Genomic DNA, 13,538 nt, shown 5'->3' on the forward strand with positions numbered 1-13,538 from the left:
TGTGCGCCTGCACAGTGCTGGGGAGCTCTGTTGAGAAGCCCTTGGGCTTGTGGGGGTCTCAGCCTGTGGGGACCCAAGATGGCTGCGGCCAGGAACAGAATTCTCGTCATTTACTGCAGGAATATTACTGAAATAAAAATGTAGACAGCACAATACTTCTGTTCTGTAAGTAGAGCAAGTCATTATCTACTTGCATGGTTTTTTTTCCTGGCATCGTATGGCTAATAGTTCCTCTTTAACCAATTAGCAAACTCGTGCTGTACATTTTTGGAATGTTTTGATCTCTCACTGCTGGCATAAAATACAGAAACTGAAAGGAGAAGTCCTCTATTATTGTCTCACACTGCCCCCTAGTGACAAGTGGCCATAAATATACATTACAGCAGTACTAATTAGAAGCAAGGAAAGAAATAAGAAAAGTGCTAAAATAAATTGTCCTGGAGCACTTGCATGCCTCTAAATAAATTGGCTGCTAAATGATTAAAGTAAACCTGTAACAAGAAAAGAGCCCCTGTGGAGTACTTATCTCAGGAGGGGGAAGCCTCTGGATCCTGATGAGTCTTCCCCATCCGCTCCTGCGGCCCTGTTCCAGTGCTGAACGGGGCCACATCCCCCCCCCCACCTCGGGCTCTCCCCTCTGCGCTCCCCTCCTGCAGTTATTAGTGGCAGTGGGTGGGCGGCGGCAGGCTGGATACATACCTCCATCGTGCCGGAGATCTCTGATCAGTAAGTGCTTCATGTTACTTCCTGTGTAATCAGGAAGTAGCATGGAGCTCTTAGAGATCAGAGACCTCCGGTGCGATGGAGGTACGTATCCAGCCTGCAGCCGCCCACCCGCTGCCACTAATAACTGCAGGAGGGGACTGCAAAGAGGAGAGCCCGAGGTGAGTATCCCCAGGGGTGCTTTTTTCATTACAGGTGTACTCCCTGCTTTATATACAAAAGTAAACCTGCGCTGTAGTGGTTGCACAATCCAAATGCAAATGAACTACATCTTCAAGTCAAAATAAAATGCTGTTCAATAGTAAAATGACAGCGTAAACAAATCTCATGATGGAACTTTATATCTGACTGTTTGTCTGGAGGGGCCAATCTTAAAAATAAGTGGAAATTAGCCATGTGTAAAAATAATGCCAATTTTCAAGTCCTATGAGAATATTCTAATATACCCCTTTCATTTCAGGGCTTTGCATCTGAAAAGGAGTTTATTGCAGCGCAAAACCCACTGCCGAATACGGTCAGAGATTTCTGGCGTATGATATGGGAAAAAGGCATAAACACAATTGTCATGCTGTCCCGCTGTCTAGAAAACGGGAAGGTACAGTAATAACATTTTCTTTATACTATTATATAGGAGTGAGCATTATTTTTTAGTATTTCTTACCAAGAATTGTAAGCCTAACACAAAACCCAAAGGCCAATTTTCAGTACTAATACTCCTTGACCTGTCTAGTGTTGGGCGAACAGTGTTCGCCACTGTTCGGGTTCTGCAGAACATCACCCTGTTCGGGTGATGTTCGAGTTCGGCCGAACACCTGACGGTGCTCGGCCAAACCGTTCGGCCACATGGCCGAACTAAGAGCGCATGGCCGAACGTTCCCCGAACGTTCGGCTAGCGCTGTGATTGGCCGAACGGGTCACGTGGTTCGGGTAAATAAATACCCGAACCACGTCATATCTCCGCCATTTGTCTGTGGGTTTAGCTTTGGGTAGGCAGGCAGGGTAGTTCGCTCTCCAGCCACGCTAGCCAGGGTCCCCCCCAGTCATTGTGTGTCGCTGCTGGGAACAGTAGTACACCGCTCGCTCAGCCACACTATATATAGCATTGTTTACTGCCACTGTGTACCTCGCTCAGCCACGCTATATATATAGCATTGTGTTTTCTGACACTCTGTGTACACGGCTTAGGCTAGCCTGACTAATATAGCATTGTGTGTACTGCCACTGTGCACCTCGCTCAGCCACGCTATATATAGCATTGTGTGTACTGCCACTGTGCACCTCGCTCAGCCACGCTATATATAGCATTGTGTTTTCTGACACTCTGTGTACACGGCTTAGCCTGACTAATATAGCATTGTGTGTACTGCCACTGTGCACCTCGCTCAGCCACGCTATATATAGCATTGTGTGTACTGCCACTGTGCACCTCGCTCAGCCACGCTATATATAGCATTGTGTGTACTGCCACTGTGCACCTCGCTCAGCCACGCTATATATATAGCATTGTGTTTTCTGACACTCTGTGTACACGGCTTAGCCTGACTAATATAGCATTGTGTGTACTGCCACTGTGCACCTTGCTCAGCCACGCTATATATAGCATTGTGTGTACTGCCACTGTGCACCTCGCTCAGCCACGCTATATATAGCATTGTGTGTACTGCCACTGTGCACCTCGCTCAGCCACGCTATATATATAGCATTGTGTTTTCTGACACTCTGTGTACACGGCTTAGCCTGACTAATATAGCATTGTGTGTACTGCCACTGTGCACCTCGCTCAGCCACGCTATATATAGCATTGTGTGTACTGCCACTGTGCACCTCGCTCAGCCACGCTATATATAGCATTGTGTGTACTGCCACTGTGCACCTCGCTCAGCCACGCTATATATAGCATTGTGTGTACTGCCACTGTGCACCTCGCTCAGCCACGCTATATATAGCATTGTGTTTTCTGACACTCTGTGTACACGGCTTAGCCTGACTAATATAGCATTGTGTGTACTGCCACTGTGCACCTCGCTCAGCCACGCTATATATAGCATTGTGTTTTCTGACACTCTGTGTACACGGCTTAGCCTGGCTCTATAGCATTGTGTGTACTGCCACTGTGCACCTCGCTCAGCCACGCTATATATAGCATTGTGTTTACTGCCACTCTGTGTACACCGCTCAGCCAGACTATATACCGTTGTTTACTGACACTCTGTGTACACCGCTCAGCCAGACTATATACCATTGTTTACTGACACTCTGTGTACACGGCTCAGCCTGACTATAAAGCATTGTGTGTACTGCCACTGTGCACCTCGCTCAGTCACGCTATATATAGCATTGTGTTTTCTGACACTCTGTGTACACGGCTTAGCCTGACTATATAGCATTGTGTGTACTGCCACTGTGCACCTCGCTCAGCCACGCTATATATAGCATTGTGCTTTCTGACACTCTGTGTACACGGCTTAGCCTGACTAATATAGCATTGTGTGTACTGCCACTGTGCACCTCGCTCAGCCACGCTATATATAGCATTGTGTTTTCTGACACTCTGTGTACACGGCTTAGCCAGACTATATAGCATTGTGTGTACTGCCACTCTGTGTACACCGCTCAGCCAGACTATATAGCATTGTGTTTACTTCCACTCTGTGTCTGCTGGGCCTGGGAACAGTAGTACACCGCTCACCCGCCACTGTATAGCATTGTGCTCTGTGTCGCTGCTGGGAATAGTGGTACTGTATAGCATTTCTGTACTGCCACTGTACTGCTGCCAGTCAGCGTGTACTGTAAGGATAAGTGAAATGAGGAAGAAATCCGGTGAAAGAGGAAGGGGCAAGGGAAGAGGTGTTTCCCCTGACGGTTCACGTACAGGCCACAGGGGAGCACCCAAGAAAACCCACTCAATACCGCCCATGTTGTCCAGGACAACAACCCTCACAAATCCAAAAGAACAGGACCAGATAATTACTTGGATGACCTCTCAAGCGTCCAGCAGTGGGTTAAGCAGCACCAGCACATCACGCACGAGGTCCGAGTCCTCAGCCAGTTACAAGGAGCCAGTGGGCACAAAGCTGACACAACCGGCAGCGACACCACGCACACAACTGCCAGATAACCAGTCCTATGAATTACCTCAGGACACAATGGGGTATTCGCAGGAGCTATTCCCAGCCCAACAAACTTCCACCTATGAAAGGTCAATGGAGGAACAGCCAGAAATGTTGTGCCCGGATTCACAACCATTAACTGTGGGAAATGCACCGCGCACTGAAATACAAGGCGAGTCCGAGGAGGACTCGGAAACCCAAATCCCAGAGCAAGTTGGGCAGGAGGGGTTGCAATTGCAGGAGGTCGGCCGACAAGATCTGGAAGACGACGTTGGAGTGAGCTGCGCAGAGGTTGTTCTGGGGAGCTCTACTCCACGGCGGCGGCCCCCCACAATGACATATGACGAGTTTGAGGAGATGGAAGAGGAGGGTATGGACAATGTGGACAGAGACCCAGATTTTATTTGTGAACGAGAACATCGCCGTCGTAGCAGCAGCACAGATGAGTCTGTTGAAGAACCCACTGCTGCACGAGTTCGCCTTGTGCCACAAGGTAGGCGGCGCGCAATTTCAGGCACCACAAGCGTGGAAGTTAGAGTGAGAGGCAAAAGAGGAGGAAACAGAAATCGCCAGCAAGGAGGCAGGTGCTCCAAAGTCTGGGCTTTCTTTGAAGACTGCACTGAGGATGTTACCATGGCGATTTGCAAGGTGTGCAAGACTCGCCTGAGCAGGGGGAAAAGTATTAACAACCTCTCCACCACCAGCATGAGCCGCCACATGCTATCCAAACATCCCACTCTGTGGGCAAACGCGGCAGGACAGGGTACCAGCAACACTGCCTCCCTTGGGTTCACCAGACTCACCACCAGACCCGCCTCAGCAGCAGCAGTAGCCCAGCCATTGCGTGGTTCACAACATTCACAAACATCAGACGACGCTGACACTGTCACTTTCCGGAGTAGTGCTCTTGAGGTCTCCCAGTGTTCATCAAACACAACAACCAACAGCCCTTCCGTGTGCAGCGCTACGGTTCAGTTGTCTGTGTCGGAGATGTTTGAGCGCAAGAGGAAATTGCCAGCAAATGACCCCCGGGCCGTGGCAGTAACAGCCAGCATAGCCAAGCTTCTGGCCTGCGAAATGCTGCCATATCGAGTGGTGGAGACAAACAGCTTCAAGGGCATGATGTCAGTGGCCATCCCACGTTACGTGGTTCCCAGCCGCTACCACTTTGCGCGCTCTGCAGTGCCTGAGTTGCATGAGCACGTGGTCAGCAAAATAACCCGAAGCTTGAAGAATGCCGTTGCCTGCAAGGTTCACCTCACCACTGACACTTGGACGAGTGCGTTCGGCCAGGGTCGATACATCTCCCTTACCGCGCACTGGGTGAACCTTGTGGAGCCTGGCAGCGATTCCTCACCTGCTACGGCGCGGGTGTTGCCCACGCCGCAAACAGCTGCACCGCCGTCCCTCCCACTGGATAACAACAGCAGCACCTACCTCTCTGACTCCTTCTCCTCCAACGCATCTCAAAGCTGTACCTTATCCGGAAACGCTAACCCAGCAGCAGTAGGATCGTGGAAGCAGTGCAGCACAGCTGTTGGCATGCGTCAGCAAGCGTTGCTGAAGCTGATCTGCCTTGGGGATAAGCAGCACACAGGGGAGGAAATTTGGAAGGGAATAAAGGAACAGACGGATTTGTGGCTGGCACCGCTGGACTTGAAACCGGGCATGGTTGTGTGTGATAATGGGAGTAATCTCATTCGCACTTTAAGGTTGGCTAAGCTGACACACATCCCTTGCCTGGCGCACGTGATGAACCTAGTAGTTCAGCGGTTCCTGAGGACATACCCAGGCGTGGCCGATCTTCTGTTGAAGGTGCGTCGAGTGGCCAAACATTGTAGAAATTCCAGTACTGCTTCGGGGGCACTCGCCAAGATGCAGGAGCGCTTCAATCTCCCCCACCATCGCTTGCTGTGTGATGTCCCTACGCGCTGGAATTCTACGCTGCACATGCTAGCATGCTTTTGTGAGCAGAAGAGTGCAGTGGTCCAGTACATGACGGCGCAGTACCGAGGCGCATCCGGCCAGCTGCCAAGCTTCTGTGGATCCGATTGGGCCAACATGTTGGACCTCTGCCAAGTCCTCCAAAATTTTGAGCAATCCACGTTGCTTGTGAGCAGTGACAACTCTTCAGTCAGCATTACCATACCACTGCTGTGTTTACTGAAGAGGTCAATGTTGAAAATCAAGGAAACAGCTGTCATGATGCAACTGGGGGAATCTGAAGGAGAAAACGATCAGCGTGATGGTACCAACATCAGGCCATCCGCCTCAGCCCTCAGGGAACGCTGGCCCCAGCAGCTATGACGAAGAAGAGGAGGAGGAACAGCTGGAGTTGGAGCAGGAATTTCATGCCACCACTGACGAGGGCCAGAGCGGTGCACGTTGGACTTCCACAATTCAGCGCGAATGGTCAGCAGAAGCAGACCAGGAGGAAGGTGACGACTATGATGCATCACAACAACTATCACAACGCTCACAAGAGGATGATGAGGATTCTGGTAGGACTCTGGCACACATGGCTCAATTCATGCTAGACTGCATTGAACGCGACCCACGCATTGTGCGCATTCTGGACAACACCAATTACTGGGTTTATACCCTTCTGGATCCACGGTACAAACACAATGTTCCAAAACTGCTTGAAGAAAGAGTCAGACAGGTCAAAATGGAAGAATACCAGCAGGCCCTTGTGGAGACTTTAGAGAGGAGATTGACATCCTCCCCCTCCTCTAGCCAGTTGTACGCCGACAGACTGACTTCCGCAAACCCAGGACGACCAGGAGGGCAGCAAACAATGCAAGCCGCAGCTAGTGCCCAAAAGGGAACGGTATCGGCAGTGTCCTTGGAGTGGGAAAATTTTCTGACACCCATGCAGCAGCAGCCCACTGAACAGGAAGCGTGCAGATCCACCTCCAACACCGATCGCCTGGAGAAGATGGTCAAGGACTACATGTCAGATGACGTAGCTGTGTCGAACAATCCATCTGCACCCTTCAACTATTGGGTATCGAAGCTAGACACCTGGCACGAACTGGCAATGTACGCAATAGAGGTGCTGGCTTGCCCGGCAGCCAGCGTTATGTCGGAACGCTGTTTCAGTGCTGCCGGAGGCATCGTCACAGATCGGCGTATCCGCCTCTCCACAGAAAATGCAGACCGTCTGACTCAAATTAAAATGAATCAATCCTGGATTGGAAACGACTACGCAACACTCCAGGACCCCAACCAAGTAACATGACCAATGAACATCTGGGATGGTGTAGCGTTACCGGTCCCTGTTTATTGAACCTCTCATCTGTATTACATTTATGACTGCATGGCGGCAAAAAGCATTGCTGCTATATCCGCACGCTTTTTGTCCTCATGCAAGGCCTGGGTTGTTGTGTCTCAAAAAGCATGGCCTTCTCCTCCTGCGCCTGCTCCTGTTCCATCACGTGTGCTGCTGCTGCTGCTGGGTTAGCGTTGCCGGTCCCTGTTTATTGAACCACTTATCTTTATTACATTTATGACTGCATGGCGGTACAAAGCATGCTATCCGCACGCTTCTTGTCCTCATGCAAGGCCTGGGTTGTTGTGTCTCACAAAGCGTGGCCTTCTCCTCCTGCGCCTTCTCCTGTTCCATCACGTCTGCTGCTGCTGGGTTAGCGTTGCCGCGTGGTCCCTGTTTATTGAACCACTTATCTTTATTACATTTATGACTGCATGGCGGTACAAAGCATGCTATTCGCACCCTTCTTGTCCTCATGCAAGGCCTGGGTTGTTGTGTCTCACAAAGCGTGGCCTTCTCCTCCTGCGTCTCCTCCTGTTCCATCACGTCTGCTGCTGCTGGGTTAGCGTTGCCGCGTGGTCCCTGTTTATTGAACCACTTATCTTTATTACATTTATGACTGCATGGCGGTACAAAGCATGCTATCCGCACGCTTCTTGTCCTCATGCAAGGCCTGGGTTGTTGTGTCTCACAAAGCGTGGCCTTCTCCTCCTGCGCCTCCTCCTGTTCCATCACGTCTGCTGCTGCTGGGTTAGCGTTGCCGCGTGGTCCCTGTTTATTGAACCACTTATCTTTATTACATTTATGACTGCATGGCGGTACCTCATGCAAGGCCTGGGTTGTTGTGTCTCACAAAGCGTGGCCTTCTCCTCCTGCGCCTCCTCCTGTTCCATCACGTCTGCTGCTGCTGGGTTAGCGTTGCCGCGTGGTCCCTGTTTATTGAACCACTTATCTTTATTACATTTATGACTGCATGGCGGTACAAAGCATGCTATCCGCACCCTTCTTGTCCTCATGCAAGGCCTGGGTTGTTGTGTCTCACAAAGCGTGGCCTTCTCCTCCTGCGCCTCCTCCTGTTCCATCACGTCTGCTGCTGCTGGGTTAGCGTTGCCGCGTGGTCCCTGTTTATTGAACCACTTATCTTTATTACATTTATGACTGCATGGCGGTACCTCATGCAAGGCCTGGGTTGTTGTGTCTCACAAAGCGTGGCCTTCTCCTCCTGCGCCTCCTCCTGTTCCATCACGTCTGCTGCTGCTGGGTTAGCGTTGCCGCGTGGTCCCTGTTTATTGAACCACTTATCTTTATTACATTTATGACTGCATGGCGGTACAAAGCATGCTATCCGCACGCTTCTTGTCCTCATGCAAGGCCTGGGTTGTTGTGTCTCACAAAGCGTGGCCTTCTCCTCCTGCGCCTCCTCCTGTTCCATCACGTCTGCTGCTGCTGGGTTAGCGTTGCCGCGTGGTCCCTGTTTATTGAACCACTTATCTTTATTACATTTATGACTGCATGGCGGTACCTCATGCAAGGCCTGGGTTGTTGTGTCTCACAAAGCGTGGCCTTCTCCTCCTGCGCCTCCTCCTGTTCCATCACGTCTGCTGCTGCTGGGTTAGCGTTGCCGCGTGGTCCCTGTTTATTGAACCACTTATCTTTATTACATTTATGACTGCATGGCGGTACAAAGCATGCTATCCGCACCCTTCTTGTCCTCATGCAAGGCCTGGGTTGTTGTGTCTCACAAAGCGTGGCCTTCTCCTCCTGCGCCTCCTCCTGTTCCATCACGTCTGCTGCTGCTGGGTTAGCGTTGCCGCGTGGTCCCTGTTTATTGAACCACTTATCTTTATTACATTTATGACTGCATGGCGGTACCTCATGCAAGGCCTGGGTTGTTGTGTCTCACAAAGCGTGGCCTTCTCCTCCTGCGCCTCCTCCTTTTCCATCACGTCTGCTGCTGCTGGGTTAGCGTTGCCGCGTGGTCCCTGTTTATTGAACCACTTATCTTTATTACATTTATGACTGCATGGCGGTACCTCATGCAAGGCCTGGGTTGTTGTGTCTCACAAAGCGTGGCCTTCTCCTCCTGCGCCTGCTCCTGTTCCATCACGTGTGCTGCTGCTGCTGCTGGGTTAGCGTTGCCGGTCCCTGTTTATGGAACCTCTTATCTTTATTACATTTATGACTGCATGGCGGTACAAAGCATGCTATCCGCACGCTTCTTGTCCTCATGCAAGGCCTGGGTTTTTGTGTCTCACAAAGCGTGGCCTTCTTCTCCTGCGCCTCCTCCTGTTCCATCACGTCTGCTGCTGCTGGGTTAGCGTTGCCGCGTGGTCCCTGTTTATTGAACCACTTATCTTTATTAAATTTATGACTGCATGGCGGTACAAAGCATGCTATCCGCACGCTTCTTGTCCTCATGCAAGGCCTGGGTTGTTGTGTCTCAAAGCGTGGCCTTCTCCTCCTGCGCCACCCTCCTCCTGTTCCATCACGTGTGCTGCTGCTAGGTTAGCGTTACCGGTCCTTTTTCCTGGAACCTCTTATATGTATTACATTTATGACTGCATGGCGACAAAAAGCATGTTACCTGTGCAAAGAAAACAGACATTTCCCGCATTTAAAAGACAGTTTTCCCTTTGAAACTTTAAAATCGATTTTCTCAAAAACTATAACCTCTTTTTGCTAAAAAAATTTTTCCTCTTGTACCCACTCCCAAGGTGCACATACCCTGTAAATTTGGGGTATGTAGCATGTAAGGAGGCTTTACAAAGCACAAAAGTTCGGGTCCCCATTGACTTCCATTATGTTCGGAGTTCGGGTCGAACACCCGAACATCGCGGCCATGTTCGGCCTGTTCGGCCCGAACCCGAACATCTAGATGTTCACCCAACACTAGACCTGTCCTCTGCCTTTGAAACTGTCAATCACTCCCTGCTTCTCCAGACACTCTCGTCACTGGGTGTCAAGGGCCTAGCACACTCTTGGACTTGCTCCTACCTGACTGGACCCACTTTCACTGTCTCCTATTCCAACACTTACTCCCCTCCATGCCCGCTATCTGTTGGTGTACCACAAGGCTCCGTTCTAGGACCTTTTCTCTTCTCCATATATATACTCATGGCAGGGGACAAATGTGCTCTTTTGGTTTCCAGTATCACCTCTATGCTGACGACACTCAAATTTATCTCTCAGGGACTGACCTCTCTACACTATTATCTCTAATCCCTGACTGTCTGTCTGTCTGTCTGCTGTTTCTGCATATATGTCTTATCTCCTCAAACTTAACATAAACAAAACAGAAATTGTGATATTTCCTCCATCTCTCTCTCTGCTCCCCCACCTATAGTTACTATTAATGTAGAAATTCCCCAATAGCCTCGACTCCTAAAGCTCGTTGTCTGGAGGTAACTTTGGATTCTGAGTTCATTTAAACCACATACTGTATTAACACATTAACAACCTCTTGCTACTTCAATCTCAAAAATATCTCCAGAATTTGTCCGTTCCTTACTAAAATGCTTATACATGCTCTGGTCATATCCCGTCTTGATTACTGTAACACCCTACTCCGTGGCCTACCAAAAACCAGACTGGCACTTCTCCCGTTCCTACTGACCTCTGCTGTGTAAGGCTTGGCAGATCTCTCGTCTTACTTCAGCCTCTATACCCCAATCTAATACCGCGCTCTTCACCTATACGCCAAGCCCCTGGTATAGAGACTGAGGCTGGGAAGACAAGAGTACTACCAGAGCCCACTAAGCTAGACAAATGGTGGCTGGGTAATATCAGGTAATACTACGGGGAGCACTTGTGGAGGAGACTACACAGATCACAGCAGGAGTAATAGACTGTTACCTGTCTCACCCGTTCTCCTGGGTGACTTGGGCGACTCCAAACTTGGACATACTTCGCCATGCATGCACGGTATGTCCGTTCTGCTCCCCTGTGACCACAGCAGAGCGGTGAGGGACGGAGGGGAACAGGAGGCATGCTAAGTATTTCAATATGTCCCCCTACCCAGTACAGCTTCAGTTTTTTTCCAGAGCTTTTCGGCTCTGGTATCCTTTAACGTGTGAATGAGCCTTCAAAGAAAAGGGGAATGGAGAATCATCAGGAACCTTACTGGGAAAGGTGTTTGTCATGTTTCCTCCCAACAGCTATATTTGTTTTAACCCGGAGATATGCTTTAAAATCCCTACCTAGAATTCTGCAGAAAGGACCACAGCAAAAGTCCCTAGTATCCAGCACAGGCGGGGATTGCCTGATGCTGGATACATGATCTTACCAGTTGCTTGAGCAAAAAACCCTCCCTCTTCCCCCCGTGCAGCTGAAAATACTTACCGAGCCTCCAGTGCCGTCTTCTACCCTTCCTCTATCTCCTAGCGGCTTTCTGACATCCTCTGTGTACAGCTCCTGCTGTGTCATCTGACCTACATGGGATCAGGTGACATACCGGGAGCTGTGCAGGAAAAGCAGAAAACAGCGCCTAGAGGCTCAGTAAGTATTTTCTACACTGCAAATCCCCCAAGACACCGTCCCCGTTATTCCTAAGGCTGGTTTCACACTACAAAATGGCGGTGCGGCAGCCGCATCACAGTGCCAAAAACAGGCCTTCGGGGAATACCGCGTTACTATGCAGTATTCACCATCTGGCATTGGGCCAATCAGGAAGTGACGTGCGCTTGCCGTTACTTCCTGCTTCGGGAGATGCGGAACTGCATGGAAGCGTATTGTAAAAATACACTTCTGCACATGTACGCCGTGACGTCACGTCGGTAATTGTTTTAAAATCCCCATGTCGCCATAGACTAAAATGACTTCCGGGCCGACACAGATCGCTGCAAGTCAACACAGAAGCTTTGTTGCGGTAACGTAGTTCTGGACCTGCATCAGGTATGAGGCTAAAACGTCACTTCCGTCACACTGTAACTTGGCAGTGTGAAAGTCTACATAGAATTTCACTGCCAGGTAAAAATACCACACCACTCCGCCCCGGTGTGAAAGGGCCCGCAGGCATGCCGGTTATTTGAGACTTCCGGTTGCCTGAGTTTCCTGTATTTTGGGAAAAGCTTGGATTGTGTTTGCAAGAGTCATTCTGTGTGATGCAAAACGTTATGATGTAAGTTCCTCCTGGGCGGGGCTGGTGTAACCGGCTTAAAGAGGAACTCCGACCAAGAATTGAACTTTATCCCAATCAGTAGCTGATACCCCCTTTTACATGAGAAATCTATTCCTTTTCACAAACAGACCATCAGGGGGCGCTGTATGACTGATATTGTGGTGAAATCCCTCCCACAAGAAACTCTGAGGACCGTGGTACTCCTGGCAGTTTCCTGTCAGTGAACCTTGTTGCATTGTGGGAAATACTGTAGCTGTTTACAGCTGTTTCCAACTGCCAAAAAAGCAAGCAGCAGCTACATCACCTGCCAGCAGTAAAAATGTCACCATGTGATAAATGTCAGAATGTAAATCAGGGATTTAAAAGATTTTACAATGGGCAATCACTGACTAAATAAATTATACATAATTATTGTAAAAATGAAGCACTTTTTATTACATTATTTTCACTGGAGTTCCTCTTTAAAGTACACTGCATAGCTTGATAAAAAAAAAAACATTGATATAAACATGCCATACACTAGAAGTGTAATTATTCTATACTTTAGGTCTGCAGTGAGGAATATTGGCCCACCAGGGAAGCCAAAACATTTGGTGACTTCACCGTGGCTTTTATGTCTGAAAAGGCAAACCAATATTGGACAGTCCGAGACTTCATGGCGGTCAATGTGAGTATATGGTACTGGGCCTTGTTTACTGAAATCTCTTAAAGCGGATCCGAGATGAAAAACTAACTATAACAAGCAACTTGTCTATATATCTTATCTAAAGTTTAGATGGTTTACACAGCAAATCTAGCTGCAAACAGTTTTAATAGAATATGATTATTTATTCCTGTGATACACTGACAGCAGCCATGTTGTTTGTAAACATTACACAGAAGCAGGCTTGTCTGCATCTTGTGCCATCAGCCTAATCCCCCCTCCTCCTCCCTCCTCCCCTCTGCCTCTGAAATCAATGGCTAGTAACACCTCCCCCTGCACCTGCCCAGACTGAGCTCCCATGAGCCCTTGCTACTGCCACGGCTCTCTGAAAACCTGTGGGCGTGGCTTTTTTAGTTTATAGGGAATTAGAGTATTAAAACAAAAACAAAAAAGTATTTGGCTTGAGGAATGCCCTATAAACAACAGGAAAGGAACACAATTATGCAATGTGTAAAAGTTCACCTCGGATCCACTTTAAGACATTTCTAATGATTGTTGTTGCATTAGATAACCCACAGACAATAGACAATTGTTGTATCATCAGTGTGCTTTGATGTTTAGTCCACAACGTGGCAGTTGTCAGAATTCTAGCGGTTTTATTTATGCAGGAAAAGA

General features: G+C 49.1%; 1 protein-coding gene across 1 annotated transcript in view; it reads left to right on the forward strand.

Annotated features, from left to right (window-relative positions):
- The window catches only part of LOC137537990 (receptor-type tyrosine-protein phosphatase eta-like), a 150,307-nt gene that overhangs the window by 111,280 nt on the left and 25,489 nt on the right, over positions 1-13,538 (forward strand). The window contains exons 20-21 of the mRNA XM_068259909.1: positions 1,184-1,318; positions 12,768-12,887. Coding sequence (XP_068116010.1) covers positions 1,184-1,318; positions 12,768-12,887 — 255 coding nt within the window. The remainder of the gene's footprint in view (positions 1-1,183; positions 1,319-12,767; positions 12,888-13,538) is intronic.

The sequence above is a fragment of the Hyperolius riggenbachi genome, chromosome 11 (assembly GCF_040937935.1).
Source record: "Hyperolius riggenbachi isolate aHypRig1 chromosome 11, aHypRig1.pri, whole genome shotgun sequence".
In the NCBI taxonomy this organism is placed as follows: domain Eukaryota; kingdom Metazoa; phylum Chordata; class Amphibia; order Anura; family Hyperoliidae; genus Hyperolius; species Hyperolius riggenbachi.